At 34.3% G+C, this 18,821-nt stretch overlaps 1 protein-coding gene across 1 annotated transcript; it reads right to left on the bottom strand.

Moving 5' to 3' along the window:
• Positions 1-654: 654 nt before the first annotated feature.
• LOC133549200 (troponin I, fast skeletal muscle-like) lies at positions 655-17,402 on the bottom strand. The gene is made up of 7 exons (XM_061894393.1): positions 17,280-17,402; positions 16,744-16,775; positions 16,627-16,663; positions 12,108-12,236; positions 11,936-12,025; positions 6,613-6,786; positions 655-783 (listed from the first exon to the last, which is right to left on the bottom strand). The coding sequence occupies exons 2-7, from the start codon at positions 16,749-16,751 to the stop codon at positions 706-708; spliced, it is 516 nt and encodes a 171-aa protein (XP_061750377.1). The 5' UTR covers positions 16,752-16,775; positions 17,280-17,402; the 3' UTR covers positions 655-705.
• Between the last annotated feature and the right edge of the window lie 1,419 nt (positions 17,403-18,821).

Here is an 18,821-nt window from a genome sequence, read left to right as displayed (position 1 = left end):
TTATGCAATTAATGCTTTACTCTTGGATATACAAAACATCAAACTTTATCATGTAATGAATTATTTGCCATTGGAGATATGAAACACTACACTCTATTATGCAATTAATGCTTTACTCTTGGATACACGAAACATCAAACTTTATCATGTAATGAATTATTTGCCATTGGAGATATGAAACACTACATTCTATTATGCAATTAATGCTTTACTCTTGGATACACGAAACATCAAACTTTATCATGTAATGAATTATTTGCCATTGGAGATATGAAACACTACAGTCTATCATGCACTTAATGCTTTACTCTTGGACACATGAAACATCAAACTTTATCATGTAATGAATTATTTGCCATTGGAGATATGAAACACTACCTTTTATCATGCAAGTAATGCTTTACTCTTGGACACATGAAACATTAAACTTGATCAGGTAATCAATAATTTGCTACTGGAGATATGAGACACTACACTTTATCACGCAATAAACGCTTACTATGTGACATTTGAAACCAATGTACTCGTGATCAATGTTGTGTGTCGGCAGGCAAACACAACACCATTGCGTTATCGTGATAAAGCAAGAGGAAGACAGGAAGTGAAGAGTAGCAAGGTGGAGGCCATGGACAGGAAGTGAGGACACAGGAAAGGTGAAAGTGAAACAAGATTTAATTAAAAGATCAATGAAAAGAGTCAATTCTTTTAGGAAGTCTCGAACATCTTCTTCCTGTCAGCTTTGTCTTCAATGTTCTTGCGCCAGTCGCCCACCGCCTCTGCGGGCTGCACAACAACAACAACAACACACGTCACTGCTGGCTGCACAACAACACACACGTCACTGCTGGCTGCACAACAACACACACATACTGTGTGCTGTCTCATTCCAGCACACATGTTGTCCTCAAATAAAGTCTGGACACACATTGCAGAAAAATACTTCAGAAATGATGTGATATGCGACTAATATATGTAAAAATATTTTTTCTCCTAAAATTTAGTGGGTGTGACCTATTTAGCGGTGCGCTCTATAGTCTAGATCAGGGATCACCAACGCGGTGCCCGCGGGCACCAGGTCGCCCGTAAGGACCAGATGTGTCGCCTGTTGGCCTGTTCTAAAAATAGCTCAAAGAGCAGCACTTACCAGTGAGCTGCCGCTATTTTTTACATTTTATTTATTTACCAGAAAACTGGTCAACATTTTTAATTCTAAGAGAGACAAAAATCAAATAGAATTTGAAAATCCAAGAAAATATTTTAAAGACTTGGTCTTCACTTGTTTAAATAAATGCATTTATTTTTTTTACTTTGCTTCCTATAACTTTCCGAAAGACAATTTTAGAGGAAAAATAGAACCATAAAAATGATTTTAGGATTTTTAAACACATATACCTTTTTACCTTTTAAATTCCTTCCTCTTCTTTCCTGACATTTTAAATCAATGTTCAAGTATTTTTTTTTATTTTTATTATTGTAAAGAATAATAAATACATTTTAATTTAATTCTTCAATGCTTCTGTTTATATTTGTGAAATATTTCTTCAGACTTATTATGATTAAAATAAAATAAAAATATTCCGGCAAATCTAGAAAATATGTAGAATCAAATTTAAATCTTATTTCAAACTCGTTTGAGTTTCTTTTGAAATTTTTGTTCTGGAAAATCTAGAAGAAATAATGATTTGTCTTTGTTAGAAATATAGCTTGGTCCAATTTGTTATATATTCTAACAAAGTGCAGATTGGATTTTAACCTATTTAAAACATGTCATCAAAATTTCTAAATTAATCTTAATCAGGAAAAATGACTAATGATGTTCTATAAATTCTATTTTGAATTTTTTCAAAAAGATTAAAATTAGCTAGTTTTTCTCTTCATTTTTTTCGGTTGAATTTTGAATTTTAAAGAGTCGAAATTGAAGATAAACTATGTTTCAAAATTTAGTTTAATTTTTTTTCTGTTTTCTCCTCTTTTAAACCTTTCAATTAAGTGTTTTTTTCATCATTTATTCTCTACAAAAAACCTTCCGTAAAAGGAAAAAAAATCTACGACGGAATGACAGACAGAAATACCCATTTTTTTATATACATAGATTAATTTATTAAAGGTAAATTGAGCAAATTGGCTATTTCTGGCAATTTATTTAAGTGTGTATCAAACTGGTAGCCCTTCGCATTAATCAGTACTCAAGAAGTAGCTCTTGGTTTCAAAAAGGTTGGTGACCCCTGCTCTAGATTAAATACGGTCGTGTATGTGTGAACGCTTTGGAGCAACAACTAGTTTGGAAAAAGCGAAGGAGCCTTTCTGCATTGCCATAAATTGTAAATGCTACTAGTGCTGCCACTAACCACTTATTTTTTTAACCCCTAATCATAGCGACTAATGTACACCAGCAGGCACAAGACATTGATACAACATTGATTATACGTACATGTCCTTTAAAACTGACTTTGAAATATTGATGTTTATCGCACGTTGTTGGTTGATTAGACCATATTTCAATGGTCAAATCAATGTCAGAACCTGACATTGAATAAACGTTGTCAAAAAGCATGTTGTGTCAACGCTGTACAACCCCCATTTCCATATGAGTTGGGAAATTGTGTTAGATGTAAATATAAACAGAATACAATGATTTACAAATCATTTTCAACCCATATTCAGTTGAATATGCTACAAAGACAACATATTTGATGTTCAAACTGATAAAAAAAAAATTTGTGAGCAAATAATCATTAACTTTAGACTTTGATGCCAGCAAAATGTGACAAAGAAGTTGGGAAAGGTGGCAATAAATACTGATAAAGTTGAGGAATGTTCATCAAACACTTATATGGAACATCCCGCAGGTGTGCAGGCTAATTGGAAACAGGTGGGTGCCATGATTGGGTATAAAAACAGCGTCCCAAAAAATGCCCTGTCTTTCACAAGAAAGGATGGGGCGAGGTACACCCCTTTGTCCACAACTGCGTGAGCAAATAGTTAAACAGTTTAAGAACAACGTTTCTCAAAGTGCAATTGCAAGAAATTTGGGGATAATATCATCAAAAGGTTCAGAGAATCTGGAGAAATCACTCCACGTAAGCGGCATGGCCGGAAACCAACATTGAAGGACCGTGACGTTTGATCCCTCAGACGGCACTGTATCAAAAACCGACATCAATCTCTAAAGGATATCACCACATGGGCTCAGGAACACTTCAGAAAACCACTGTCACTGAATATAGTTCGTCTGTACGTGCAAGTTAAAGCTCTACTATTCAAAGCGAAAGCCATTTATCAACAACATCCAGAAACGCCGCCGGCTTCTCTGGGCCCGAGATCATCTAAGATGGACTGATGCAAAGAGGAAAAGTGTTCTGTGGTCTGACGAGTCCACATTTAAAATTGTTTTTTGGAAATATTCGACATCGTGTCATCCGGACCAAAGGGAAAGCGAACCATCCAGACTGTTATTGACCCAAAGTTCAAAAGCCAGCATCTGTGTTGGTATGACGGTGCATTAGTTTCCAACACATGGGTAACTTACATATCTGTGAAGGCACCATTAATTCTGAAAGGTACATACAGGTTTTGTAACAGCATATGCTGCCATCTAAGCGCTGTCTTTTTCATTGACGCCCCTGCTTATTTCAGCAAGACAATGCCAAGCCACATTCAGCACGTGTTACAACAGCGTGGCTTCGTAAATAAAGAGTGTGGGTACTTTCTAGGCCCGCCTGCAGTCCAGACCTGTCTCCCATCGAAAATGTGTGGCGCATTATGAAACGTAAAATACGACAGCGGAGACCCCGGACTGTTGAACGACTGAAGCTCTACATAAAACAAGAATGGGAAAGAATTCCACTTTCAAAGCTTCAACAATTAGTTTCCTCAGTTCCCAAACGTTTATTGAGTGTTGTTAAAAGAAAAGGTGATGTAACACAGTGGTGAACATGCCCTTTCCCAACTACTTTGGCACGTGTTGCAGCCATGAAATTCTAAGTTGATTATTATTTGCAAAAAAAAAATAAAGTTTATGAGTTTTAACATCAAATGTCTTGTCTTTGTAGTGCATTCAACTGAATATGGGTTGAAAATGATTTGCAAATCATTGTATTCCGTTTATATTTACATCCAACACAATTTCCCAACTCATATGGAAACGGGGTTTGTATTTGTGATGTAGAATATTGGTTGGGAAATGACCAAATTTCAATTGTCGAATCAAAGTCAGAACCCGACATTGATTAAACGTAAAAAAGCATGTTGTTTCAACGTTGTTTTTGTGTTGTAGAATATATGTTGGGAAATGACCAAATTTCAATAGTTGAATTAACGTCAGAACCCGACATTGATTGAATGTCAAAAAGCATGTTGTTTCAACGTTGTATTTGTGTTGTACAGTGGTTGGGTAATGACCAAATTTCAATGGTCAAATAAATGTCACAACCTGACATTGAAGAAAAGTAGTCAAAAAGCATGTTGTTTCAATGTTGTATTTGTGTTGTAGAATATTGGTTGGGAAATGACCAAATTTCAATAGTTGAATCAACGTCAGAACCTAACATTGGTTAAATGTCAAAAAGCATGTTGTTTCAATGTAATTGTGTTGCATGATGGTTGGGTAATTATCAAATGTCAATAGTCAACTCAATGTCACAACCTGATATTGATTAAATGTGAAAAAGCAAGTTGTTTAAACGTTGTATTTGTGTTGTAGAATATTGATTGCGAAAAGACCACATTTCAATGGTCTATTCAAGATCACAACCTGACATTGAAGAAACGTCGTCGAAAAGCATGTTGTTGCAACATTGTATTTGTGTTGTGGAATATTGGTTGGGAAATGATCAAATTTCAATAGTTGAATCAACGTTGAAACCCGACATTGATTGAGTGTCAAAAACCATGTTGTTTCAACGTTGTTTTTGTGTTGTATAACTAAAAATAAATAAAAAACAAATAAATGTTTTTCATAACATGGCCACTACAGCCTACTTTGTCTTGTTATATTCTTATTTTACTGTTATATTTTTATTCCCATTGTTGCTTTTTAGTTTTTATTCTTATTGTAATATTTCTCTATTTTGGTTCCATTTAAACCCCCATTATTTACTTTTTACTTTTATTTAAATTAATCTCAACTCTGTACACTGCTGCTGGAATTTTAATTTTCCTGAAGGAACTCTCCTGAAGGAATCAATAAAGTACTATCTATCCATCTATCTATGTCACAACCTGACATTGATTAAACGTCGTCAAAAAGCAAGTTGTTGCAACGTTGTATTTGTGTTGTAGAATATTGGTTGGGAAATGACCAAATTTCAATAGTTGAATCAACATCAGAACCCGACATTGATTAAAATGTCAAAAAGCATGTTGTTTCAATGTTGGAATTGTGTTGTATTGTGGTTGGGTAATTACCAAATGTCAATGGTCAACTCAATGTTTGTGACATTGATTAAACGTTGTCAAAAAGCATGTTGTTTCAATGTTGTATTTGTGATGTATAGTGGTTGGGAAATGACCAAATTTCAATGGTCAAATAAATGTCAGAACATGACATTGATTAAACGTTGTCCAAAAGCATGTTGTTTCAACGTTGTATTTGTGTTGTAGAATATTGGTCGGGAAATATCAACTTGCTTTGCTTTGGAGCATTCACACAAATACTACAATTACTAGTTGAATAAAACCTCTGCCTTGTTTTTCATGAACACTTTGGCCTACTACGCTACTTAATGTTATACTATTAGTCATTTTTTTGTGAGGAGGTATTTGGTGAAAATGATTTCATAACCACTGACTGAATCAATCAATCCAAGTTTATATATATTGCCCTTAATCACAAAAGTGCCCCAAAGGGCTTCACAGACCAGATCTGGCAAGGAAAAACTCCACCCAACGAGAAACCTTGGGATGCTCTTCTTAGACCACTGCACTATTTCCCTGGCACACACTGCAAGCTTCCTCCAAGCTGCACTGCCCATGCGTCCTCGGTGCATAGCAAAACAAACACCAAGCTGACCTCCAAAATCCACACCATTATCCCACACAATTTTGCACTGCAGGTCTGTGAGCAACAGGCGACGACAACAAGCAAATTTTCCTCCAGCCGACGGCAACAGACATCGTTAAGGGAGACTGCATAAAGCGCTTCTATTAGTTCCTGCCGTAATAACACTCCCTCGCTCTTTAAGGACCGTTGGTTATTCGCTAACTCGAGCTGACAAGCTACATGATTGGGGGGAGTTTGTGTCCAATGTATGTTGTGTATGATATGTACGTAGGGAAGGAATTCACACGGCCCTATTTCTGGGTGGATCTCGTGTAAGGGGAAGAGGGGGGAGGGAGGGGGGGGAGCTAATCAATTTGTAATGCAGTCGGCTGAACATGATGGAAAGTGCCACTCTACATAGCAAGTGACGCTGTGGGTAAAGTTGGAATTGCCATAAAATATAATATGATCAGATATTCAACATCGTGCACACGTCATGTTTCATGTGTCAGGTAATCTGTGATGAATGGGGCCATTAAAGTCCCCTTCCTACCGTGTGCTGTAAGTTGTACATCATATGTTTTGTATGTGTTGTATGGTGTGTGTGTGTGTGTTTGTGTGTGTGTTCTCACCTCCTCTTTGACTTCCTTCTTGACCTGCTTGAGGTTGGCTCTGAGTTCCATGTTGACGGTGTGTTTGGATCCAAGCAGAGCCTTCAACATGGCGTCTGCGGACATGCGCACCTTCTTCAGGGCGGGCTTCTTGACGCCCGCCAGGTCGATGACCTTGAATTTCAGGTCTTCAATCTGAGGAGTAAAAAAAAAAGTGTTGGACTTCCAAAGTGTAAACTACAAGTTCCTCTGACGGGGATCGTTTTTTTAAAAGTGCAATTAAGGTGTATTGTATAGTCTTTTAAAGTGTATTGTGACCAACAATGTGACATTCTATTAAAAAGTAGGTAGAGATGGTGAAAATATTGTCATGCAGAGATATGAATGCCATTAACTTGTACAACACGTAAAGTACAGAATATCAGAAATATTTATTAGGTAGAAAAAAATATCACCTTACATCTTTGACAAATAAAGCATGATCGTAACAATCCACATTTTAAATTTTTAATGCGTGGAACTGCTATTTAAACATGGAAGTGTAGCTCCTCTCCTCTAAATGCAAGTGCTCCTAAAGCAGGAATACAATTTCTGTATTCCTACAAAATACCAACTCTAACAAGAAACCAGGTCGTTTTTTTTTATTATTGTCTTTAAAAGCGTGTTTATATACTTTTTGTGTTGAGCTGTTTCAAAAAGCATGTTAAAAAACATTTTATTAAAGAAAATTAATTGTCTGTTCATGGTTTTAAACACTTAAAATTGTCTGTCTGGGGTATATCTGTTAATGACGGTAAATTATATATTTTTGCGAATACTGCATTAATTTTAATTTAACTAACAATGTGATTAATCACAATTGAATATTTTAAAAGTGTTTGTTTAAAGAGTGTTAAAATCAGTTGTAAAACGTTTTTGTTAGTGAAAGCGTGTTGAAATCAGGTTTAAAAAAGTGTTGGTGTTGAAAGAGTGTTAAAATCAGATGTAAAAAAGTGTTTCACGTTGAAAGAGTGTTAAAATCAGATGAAAAAAAGTGTTTTATGTGGAAAAAGTGTTAAAATCTGACGTAAAAAAGTGTTTCAAATTGAAAGAGTGTTAAAATCGGGTGTAAAAAAGTGTTTGTTTATAGAGTGTTAAAATCAGGTGTAAAACGTTTTTGTTAGTGAAAGTGTGTTGAAATCAGGTGTAAAAAAGTGTTTGTTTAAAGAGTGTTAAAATCAGGTGTAAAACGTTTTTGTTAGGGAAAGAGTGTTGAAATCAGATGTAAAAAAAGTGTTTGCTGTTGAAGGAGTGTTGAAATCAGGTGTAAAAAAAGTGTTGGTGTTGAAATAGTGTTAAAATCAGATGTAAAAAAGTGTTTTATGTCGAAAGAGTGTTGACAGGTGTAAAAAAGTGTTTGATGTGGAAAGTGTTAAAATCAGATTTAAAAAAAGTGTTTCAAGGTAAAAGAGTGTTAAAATCAGGTGTAAAATGTGTTTGTTTATAAAGTGTTAAAACCAGGTGTAAAAAAGTTTTTGTTAAAAGAGTGTTAAAATCAGGTGTAAAACGTTTTTGTTAGTGAAAGCGTGTTGAAATCAGATGTAAAAAAGTGTTTGATGTAGAAAGAGTGTTAAAATCAGAAGTAAAAAAGTGTTTCAAGTTGAAAGAGTGTTCAAATCAGGTGTAGAAAAGTGTTTTATGTCAAAAGAGTGTTGAAATCAGGTGTACAAAAGTGTTTGATGTTGAAAGAGTGTTAAAATCATATGTAAAAAAGTGTTTGTTTATAGAGTGTTAAAACCAGGTGTAAAAAAGTTTTTGTTAGAGAAAGCGTGTTGAAATCAGGTGTAAAAAAGTGTTTGTTTAAAGAGTGTTAAAATCAGGTGTAAAACTTTTCTGTTAGTGAAAGCGTGTTGAAATCAGGTGTAAAAAAGTGTTTAATGTGAAAAGAGTGTTAAAATCAGGTGTAAAAAAGTGTTTGATGTTGAAAGAGTGTTAAAATCAGATGTAAAAAAGTGTTTCAAGTTGAAAGAGTGTTAAAATCAGGTGTAAAAAAGTTTTTGTTAGTGAAAGCGTGTTGAAATCAGGTGTAAAAAAGTGTTTGATGTTGAAAGGTGTTGAAATCAGGTGTAAAAAAGTTTTTGTTAGTGAAAGAGTGTTGAAATCAGGTGTACAAAAGTGTTTGATGTTGAAAGAGTGTTAAAATCAGATGTAAAAAATTGTTTGTTTATAGAGTCTTGAAACCAGGTGTAAAAAAGTTTTGTTAGTGAAAGCGTGGTGAAATCGGGTGTAAAAAAGTGTTTGTTTAAAGAGTGTTAAAAACAGGTGTAAAACGTTTTTGTTAGTGAAAGCGTGTTGAAACCAGGTGTAAAAAAGTGTTTTATGTTGAAAGAGTGTTAAAATAAGGTGTAAAAAAGTGTTTTATGTCGAAAGAGTGTTGACATCAGGTGTAAAAAAGTGTTTGATGTTGAAAGAGTGTTAAAATCAGATGTAAAAAAGTGTTTCAAGTTGAAAGAGTGTTAAAATCAGGTGTAAAAAAGTTTTTGTTAGTGAAAGCATGTTGAAATCAGGTGTAAAAAAGTGTTTGATGTTGAAAGGTGTTGAAATCAGGTGTACAAAATGTGTTTGATGTTGAAAGAGTGTTAAAATCAGGTGTAAAAAGTGATTGATATTGAAAGAGTGTTAAAATCAGATGTAAAAAAAGTTTTTAATGTTGAAAGACTGTTAAAATTAGGTGTAAAAAAGTGTTTGATGATGAAATAGTGTTGAAATCAGGTGTAAAAAGAGTGTTTGTTTAAATCAGGTGTAAAAAAAGTTTTTAATGTTGAAAGAGTGTTGAAATCAGGAGTAAACAAGTGTTTTTTGTTGAAAGGTGTTGAAATCAAGTGTAAAAGTGTTTGATGTTGAAAGAGTGTTAAAATCAGGTGTTAAAAAAGTATTTGATGTTGAAAGAGTGTTAAAATCAGGTGTAAAAAACTGTTTGATGTTAAAAGAGTGTTAAAATTAGGTGTAAAAAAGTGTTTGATATTGAAAGAGTGTTAAAATCAGGTGTAAAAAAAGGATTTGTTTAAATCAGGTTTAAAAAAGTTTTTAATGTTGAAAGAGTGTTGAAATCAGGTGTAGAAACGTTTTTAATGTTGAAAGAGTGATAAAATCAGGTGTAAAAAAGTGTTTGTTTATAGAGTGTTAAAGCCAGGTGTAAAAAAGTTTTTGTTAGTGAAAGCGTGTTGAAATCAGATGTAAAAAAGTGTTTGATGTTGAAAGAGTGTTAAAATCAAATGTAAAAAAGTGTTTCAAGTTGAAAGAGTGTTAAAATCAGGTGTAAAAAAGTGTTTTATGTCGAAAGAGTGTTAAAATCAGATGTAAAAAAGTGTTTCAAGGTGAAAGAGTGTTAAAATCAGGTGTAAAAAGTGTTTGATGTTGAAAAAGTGTTAAAATCAGATGTAAAAAAGTGTTTCAAGGTGAAAAAGTGTTAAAATCAGGTGTAAAAAAGTGTTTGTTTGTAGAGTGTTAAAACCAGGTGTAAAAAAGCTTTTGTTAGTGAAAGCGTGTTGAAATCAGGTGTAAAAAAATGTTTAATGTTGAAAAAGTGTTAAAATCAGGTGTAAAAAAGTTTTTGTTCGTGAAAGCGTGTTGAAATCAGGTGTAAAAAAGTGTTTTATGTTGAAAAGTGTTGAAATCAGGTGTACAAAAGTGTTTGATGTTGAAAGAGTGTTAAAATCAGGTGTAAAAAGGTGTTTGTTTACAGAGTGTTAAAACCAGGTGTAAAAAAGTTTTTAATGTTGAAAGACTGTTAAAATTAGGTGTAAAAAAGTGTTTGATGATGAAAGAGTCTTGAAATCAGGTGTAAAAAAAGTGTTTGTTTAAATCAGGTGTAAAAAAATTTTTTAATGTTGAAAGAGTGTTGAAATCACGTGTAGAAACATTTTTTAATGTTGAAAGAGTGTTGAAATCACGTGTAGAAACATTTTTTAATGTTGAAAGAGTGATAAAATCAAGTGTTAAAAAGTGTTTGATGTTGAAAGAGTGTTAAAATCAGGTGTAAAAAAGTGTTTGTTTATAGAGTGTTAACGCCAGGTAAAAAAAAGTTGTTGTTAGTGAAAGCGTGTTGAAATCAGATGTAAAAAAGTGTTTGATGTTGAAAGAGTGTTAAAATCAGATGTAAAAAAGTGTTTCAAGTTGAAAGAGTGTTAAAATCAGGTGTAAAAAAGTGTTTTATGTCGACAGAGTGTTAAAATCAGATGTAAAAAAGTGTTTCAAGGTGAAAAAATTTTAAAATCAGATGTAAAAAAGTGTTTCAAGGTGAAAAAGTGTTAGAATCAGGTGTAAAAAAGTGTTTGTTTATAGAGTGTTAAAACCAGGTGTAAAAAAGTTTTTGTTAGTGAAAGCGTGTTGAAATCAGGTGTAAAAAAATGTTTAATGTTGAAAAAGTGTTAAAATCAGGTCTAAAAAAGTTTTTGTTAGTCAAAGCATGTTGAAATCAGGTGTAAAAAATGTTTTATGTTTAAAAGTGTTGAAATCAGGTGTACAAAAGTGTTTGATGTTGAAAGAGTGTTAAAATCAGGTGTAAAAAGTTTTAATGTTGAAAGAGTGTTAAAATCAGGTGTTAAAAAGTGTTTAATGTCGAAAGAGTGTTAAAATCAAGTGTTAAAAGGGTTCGATGTTGAAAGAGTGTTAAAAAATCAGGTATAAAAAGTATTTGATGTTGAAAGAGTGTTAAACTCAGGTGGAAAAAAGGGTTTGATATTGAAAGAGTGTTAAAATCAGGTGTAAAAATGTTTTTAATGTTGAAAGACTGTTAAAATCAGGTGTAAAAAAGTGTTTGATGTTGGAAGAGTTAAAATCAGGTGTAAGAAAAGTGTTTGTTTAAATCAGGTGTAAAAAAAAGTTTTTAATGTTGAAATAGTGTTGAAATCAGGTCTAATAAGTTTTTAATGTTGAAAGAGTGTTAAAATCAGGTATAAAAAGTGTTTGATATTGAAAGAGTGTTAAAATCAGGTGTATAAAAAGTTTTTAATGTTGAAATATTGTTAAAATCAGGTATAAAAAAGTGTTTTATGTTGAAAGAATTTTGAAATCAGGTTTAAAAAAGTGTTTGATGTTAAAAAAGGGTTAAAATCAGGCGTTAAAAAAGTATTTGATGTTGAAAGAGTGTTAAAATCAGGTGTAGAAAAGTGTTTGTTTAAATTAGGTGTAAAAGAAGTTTTTAATGTTCAAAGAGTGTTGAAATCAGGTCTAAAAGGTTTTTAATGTTGAAAGAGTGTTAAAATCAGGTGTAAAAAAGTGTTTGATATCGAAAGAGTGTTAAAATCAGGTGTAAAAAGTGTTTGATGTTAAAAGAGTGTTAAAATCAGGTGTAACTCTTCACCTCCTTGTCTGTTTTCTTCACTTTGGCCTCCAGGTCGTAGCGTTCCTCGTCCAACTTCTCGATGAGAGCGTTCAGCTTCTTGCACGTGTCCTGGTGTCATCAACATAGTTTAGCGTCAGCAGAAGGCTGAATGAAGAAGAAGCGTGTAGAAGAATCTAGAAGGGAGGCTGACCATGAGTGTGGCCTGGTCCCCGCTTTGGCTGGGCCTGCTGCAGTGCTCAGACATGTGGTTCTGCTTGGTCACCGCCAGCTCTGCCTTCTCCTGCTCCAGCCAGGTGAAGGCGATGTGCAGGATCACACTCTGCATGCAGCCATGACAACACCATCACACAATTGTCTCTAAGTAACAGTCCTCATGTGATTGATGCTGTATTACTGCCTTTTATCTAAGAAGTGTGCTAACTGATCTTATATCATCATGCTAATGTTTTATAATAGCAATTTAGCTAAGTTCGTATGTATATCCCTTAAAAAATAATGAATTTTGATACTTGGCGCCATCGTAAAAGTATGTTAACTTTTTCGATGTTAGCATGCTAACATTATCATGGTAACATTTCATGGTAGATCTTTAGCTAATTGTATATGTTTAAACCTAAAAATCATGGATTTGGATACTTGGCGCCATCTTAAAGGTTGCTAACTGTTCTTATGTTATCATTAATGTTGTTATGCTAATGCTTTATGCTAGCAATTTAGCTAATTCTGTATGTTTAACCCTAAAATAATGACTTTTAATACTTGGCGCCATCTTAGACGGCTGCTAGCTTTTTCCGTGTTAGCATTAACATGGTAACATTTCATGCTAGCATTCTAGCTAGTTGTATATTTTTAAACCTAAAAATCATGGATTTGGTTACTTGGCGCCATCTTAGAAATGTGCTAACTGATCTTATAGTATCATGCTAATATTTTATACTGGCAATTTAGCTAAATTCGTATGTTTATCCCTAAAAATTATGAATTTTGATACTTGGCGCCACCTTACAAGTATGGTAACTTTTTTGATGTTAGCATGCTAACGTTATCATGGTAACATTTCATGCTAGCATTTTAGCTAATTGCATATGTTTAAACCTAAAAATCATGGATTTGGATACTTAACGCCATCTTAAAGGTTGGTAACTGTTCTTGTATTATCATTAATGTTGTTATGCTAATGTTTTATGATAGCAATTTAGCAAATTCTGTATGTTTAACTCTAAAATAATGACTTTTGATACTTGGGGCCATTTTAGAAGTATGCTAACTGATCTTATATCATCATGCTAATGTTTTATACTAGCAATTTAGCTAAATTTGTATGTTTAACCCTAAAATAATGACTTTTGATACTTGGCGCCATTTTAGAAGTATGCTAACTTTTTTGATGTTAGCATGCTAATGTTATCATGGTAAGATTTCATGCTAGCATTTTAGCTAATTGCATATGTTTAAACCTAAAAATCATGGATTTGGATACTTGGCGCCATCTTAAAGGTTGCTAACTGTTCTTATACTATCATTAATGTTGTTATGCTAATGTTTTATGCTAGCAATTTAGCTAATTCTGTATGTTTAACCCTAAAATAATGACTTTTGATACTTTGCGCCATCTTAGAAGTATGATAACTTTTTTGATATTAGCATGCTAATGTTATCATGGTAACATTTCATGCTAGCATTTTAGCTACTTTTGTATATTTAAACCTAAAAATCATGGATTTGGATACTTGGCGCCATCTTAAAGGTTGCTAACTGTTCGTATATTATCATTAATGTTGTTATGCTAATGTTTTATCAATCAATCAATCAATCAATCAATCAATTCCTTTCATTGTCATAAATAACCCTTAAGACATACATGTCAACGAGCTTTCGTTTGAGCTTTGTCCATTATGCTAGCAATTTAGCTAATTCTGTATGTTTAACCCTAAAATAATGACTTTTGATACTTGGCGCCGTCTTAGAAGTATGCTAGCTTTTTCTATGTTAGCATTAACATGGTTACATTTCATGCTAGTATTCTAGCTAGTTGTATATCTTTAAACCTAAAAATCATGGATTTGGATACTTGGCGTCATCTTAGAAGTATGCTAACTGATCTTATATTATCATGCTAATGTTTTATACTGGCAATTTAGCTAAATTCTTATGTTTTTCCCTTAAAATTATGAATTTTGATACTTGGCGCCACCTTACAAGTATGCTAACTTTTTTTATGTTAGCATGCTAACATTATCATGGTAACATTTCATGCTAGTATTTTTGACTAATTGTATAAGTTTTAACCTAAAAGTCATGGATTTGGAACTTGGCGCCATCTTAAAGGTTGCTAACTGTTCTTATATCATCATTAATGTTGTTATGCTAATGCTTTATGCTAGAAATTTAGCTCATTCTGTATGTTTAACCCTTAAATAATGACTTTTGATACTTGGCGCCATCTTAGAAGTATGCTAACTGATCTTATATTATCATGCTAATATTTTGTACTAGCAATTTAGCTAAATTCGTATGTTTATCCCTAAAAATTATGAATTTTGATACTTGGAAGTATGCTAACTTTTTGATGTTTGCATGCTAACATTATCATGGTAACAGTTCATGCTAGCATTTTAGCTAATTTTATATTTTTAACCCTAAAAATCATGGATTTGGATACTTGGCGCCATCTTAAAGGTTGCTAACTGTTTTTATATTATCATTAATGTTGTTATGCTAATGTTTTATGCTAGCAATTTAGTTGATTCTGTATGTTTAACCCTAAAATAATGACTTTTGATACTTGGCGCCATTTTAGAAGTATGCTAACTGATCTTCTATCATCATGCTAATGTTTTATGATAGCAATTTAGCTAATTTCATATGTTTATCCCTGAAAATAATGAAATATGATACTTGGCGCCATCTTAGAAGTATGCTAACTTTTTCGATGTTAGCATGCTAACGTTATCAAGGTAAAATTTCATGCTAGCATTTTAGCTAATTGTATATGTTTAAACCTAAAAAACATGAATTTTGATACTTGGCACCATCTTAAAGGTTGCTAACTGTTCTTATATTATCATTCATGTTGTTATGCTAATGTTTTATGCTAGCAATTTAGCTTATTATGTATGTTTAACCCTAAAATAATGACTTTTGATACTTGGCGCCGTTTTAGAAGTATGCTAACTTTTTTGATGTTAGCATGCTAACGTTATCATGGTAACATTTCATGCTAGCATTTTAGCTAATTGTATATGTTTAAACCTAAAAATCATAGATTTGGATACTTGGCGCCAACCTAAACGTTGCTAAGTGTTCTTATATTATCATTCATGTTGTTATGCTAATGTTTTATCAATCAATCAATCAATCAATCTATTCCTTTATTGTCATAAATAACACGTAAGACATACATGTCAACAAGATTTCGTTCGAGCTTTGTCCATTATGCTAGCAATTTAGCTAATTCTGTATGTTTAACCCTAAAATAATGACTATTGATACTTGCCGCCGTCTTAGAAGTATGCTAGCTTTTTCTATGTTCACATTAACATGGTTACATTTCATGCTAGCATGTTAGCTAAAAATCGTGGATTTGGATACTTGGTGCCATCTTAGAAGTATGCTAACTGATCCTATATTATCATGCTAATGTTTTAAACTGGCAATTTAGCTAAATTCGTATTTTTATCCCTAAAAAAAATGAATTTTGATACTTGGCGCCACCTTACAAGTTTGCTAACTTTTTTCAAGTATGCTAGCATTTTAGCTAATTTTATATGTTTAAACCTAAAAATCATGGATTTGGATACTTGGCGCCATCTGAAAGGTTGCTAACTGTTTTTATATTGTCATTAATGTTGTTATGCTAATGTTTTATGATAGCAATTTAGCTAATTCTGTATCTTTAACCCTAAAATAATGACTTTTGATACTTGGCGCCATTTTAGAAGTATGCTAACTGATCTTATATCATCATGCTAATGTTTTATACTAGCAATTTAGCTAATTTTGTATGTTTATCCCTAAAAATAATAAATCTTGATACTTGGCGCCATCTTAGAAGTATTCTTACTTTTTCGATGTTAGCATGCTAACGTAATCAAGGTAAGATTTCATGCTAGCATTTTAGCTAATTGTATATGTTTAAACCTAAAAATCAAGAATTTTGATACTTGGCGCCATCTTAAAGGTTGCTAACTGTTCTTGTATTATCATTAATGTTGTTATGCTAATGTTTTATGCTAGCAATTTAGCTAATTCTGTATCTTTAACCCTAAAATAATGACTTTTGATACTTGGCGCCATCTTGGAAGGATACTAGCTTTTTCTGTGTTAGCATTAACATGGTTACATTTCATGCTAGCCTGTTAGCTAGTTGTATATCTTTAAACCTAAAAATCATGGATACTTGGTGCCATTTTAGAAGTATGCTAACTGTTCTTATATTATCAAGCTAATGTTTATAAGTTAATGATTTATGCTAGCAATTTAGCTAATTTGGTATGTTTAGCCCTAAAAATAATGAATTCATGAAACTTGGCGCCATTTTAGAAGTATGCTAACATATCTTATATCATCATGCTAATGTTAGTATGCTATTGCTTTATGCGAGCAATTTAGCTAATCAGAAGTCAAAACTCAAAAGAAGTTTGACAAAATAGTAAAAATACACTGATTAGCTTTTAGCGTACTGCTCGCTAAACGCTACTGAACGCTACCTTGAGGTGATGCCGGCGGCTGGCTGACATCTTCTTTCTGAAAATGGAAGCCAAAGTCGATTAAAATAAAGTCAGTCGCCATCACGGAAGCTGTGAAGCAAAAATTGAGAGACGTACTCTGACATGATGGCGGGCGTGTTCCTCAGCACCTGTCAGGGGAGACGAGAAGACAGAAATGAGGCGTGATGAAGATGGAAGACGATCTATTTGCTAAGTTTGGACTTAATAGCAGCTGAGGGTCAGATGTCAGCCTCCTCTAATCTCCTCCACAGATGCCGGCAACTAATATCCTCATCCAAATATCTCCACGCGATCATTCCAGGAACTAAATATCTCCGAGGATAACTCCTTTCAGGGACAGCAAGACTTCTGCTAAAAATACTAGCAGGAGGACTCTTTTTTTGGTGAGAAACATCAGAATTATTCGCCAAAACACTTAAGTGCTCCAGGTCTCCAAACCACACCGGAGACCGGAAAGCTCCACAAAGTCCACCACGAGACTACCAGGTAACACCATGGTCGTCATCTCACACCGTGACGTAAAGACGGTAAATAAAGTAAAAGAAGCCTCCATCAGTCGGAGGTCAGAGGGGCGACCTGGATGGTCTTCACAGACATGCCGTGAGGAGCGAGAGGAGGAGGTGCGCGCTCACCTGAACTGACGAGGAGGAGAAGAAGGAGAAGACGACGGTCCGGGGGGCTGAGATGTGCGAGTATATATGCTGAAGAAAATATGATAGCTGCTGTTTATGGAGAGGCGCTGGTGGCGTATCAATTCAGCTCCTAAATCAACTTTGCAGAGGAGGAGCCACGATGCCCTTTGTGGGCAAGGCCACGCCCCCTCCAGCACCACCCATTCAAGGGGAACATTATCACCAGACCTATGTAAGTATAACTATATACCTTCATGTTGCAGAACAAAGACCATTTATATTTTTAAGCGATTTACGAACTCTAAGTAGTCAATCCGCCATTTTCTCAAACACATTATAAACATCGAGTCAAATCAGCTCGGTTATTTCACATTTTCCGTACCTTGGAGACATCATGCCTCGTCGGTGTGTAACAACACGATCAGGGACAGATTCAAGTTGATTGACGTAGAATGTGCATCGATTAGCACGGCATGCTAATCGATGCAAAATTGCTATTTAGGCTAGCTGTATGTACATTTGTAGCTATATTTGCATCCAGCCTTTCCCTCCACCCACATTTAATGCCAAACAAACACTTACCAATCGACGGATTTAAGTTGCTCCAGTGTCACAAGATGTGAAAGTCCCGATCTGCACATTTTACCGGCGATGCTAAGGCAGACATGGCACAGAGATGTATGGACATCCTGCAGATGCATTTCCAACGATAAAGTCAACGAAATCACAAAGGTGAGTTTTGTTGATGTTATTGACTTATGTGCTAATCAGACATATTTGGTCGCGGCATGACTGCCACCTAATCAATGCTAACATGCTATTTAGGCTAGCTGTATGTACATTTGTAGCTATGTTTGCATCCAGCGTTTCCCTCCACCCACATTTAACGCCAAACAAACACTTACCAATCGACGGATTTAAGTTGCTCCAATGTCACGAGATGGGAAAGTCCCGATCGTTTGGTCTGCACATTTTACCGGCGATGCTAAGGCAGACATGGCACAGAGATGTACGGATATCCTGCAGATGCATTTCCAACGATAAAGTCAACGAAAACACAAAGGTGAGTTTTGTTGATGTTATTGACTTATGTGCTAATCAGACATATTTGGTCGCAGCATGACTGCCAGCTAATCGATGCTAACATGCTATTTAGGCTAGTTGTATGTACATTTGTAGCTATGTTTGCATCCAGCCTTTCCCTCCACCCACATTTAATGCCAAACAAACACCTACCAATCGACGGATTTAAGTTTCTCCAGTGTCACAAGATGCGAAAGTCCCGATCGTTGGGTCTGCACATTTTACCAGCGATGCTAAGGCAGACATGGCACAGGGATGTATGGATAATCCTGCAGATGCATTTCCAACGATAAAGTCAACAAAATCACAAAGGTGAATTTTGTTGATGTTATTGATTTATGTGCTAATCAGACATATTTGGTCGCGGAATGACTGCCAGCTAATCGATGCTAACATGCTATTTAGGCTGGCTGTATGTACATTTGTAGCTATATTTGCATCCAGCCTTTCTCTCCACCC

Source organism: Nerophis ophidion, linkage group LG03, assembly GCF_033978795.1.
Source record: "Nerophis ophidion isolate RoL-2023_Sa linkage group LG03, RoL_Noph_v1.0, whole genome shotgun sequence".
Taxonomy (NCBI): domain Eukaryota; kingdom Metazoa; phylum Chordata; class Actinopteri; order Syngnathiformes; family Syngnathidae; genus Nerophis; species Nerophis ophidion.
The sequence above is the reverse complement of the archived record's forward strand: the minus strand, read 5'-3'. Positions and strand labels throughout refer to the sequence as shown.

Coding starts and splice junctions, on each gene's coding strand:
- LOC133549200 (XM_061894393.1), bottom strand. Junction 12,237..16,626: donor GCCGCCGGCATCACCTCAAG/GTAGCGTTCAGT, acceptor GGCTGCATGCAG/AGTGTGATCCTGCACATCGC. Junction 6,787..11,935: donor TGAAGAAAACAGACAAGGAG/GTGAAGAGTTAC, acceptor TTTACTCCTCAG/ATTGAAGACCTGAAATTCAA.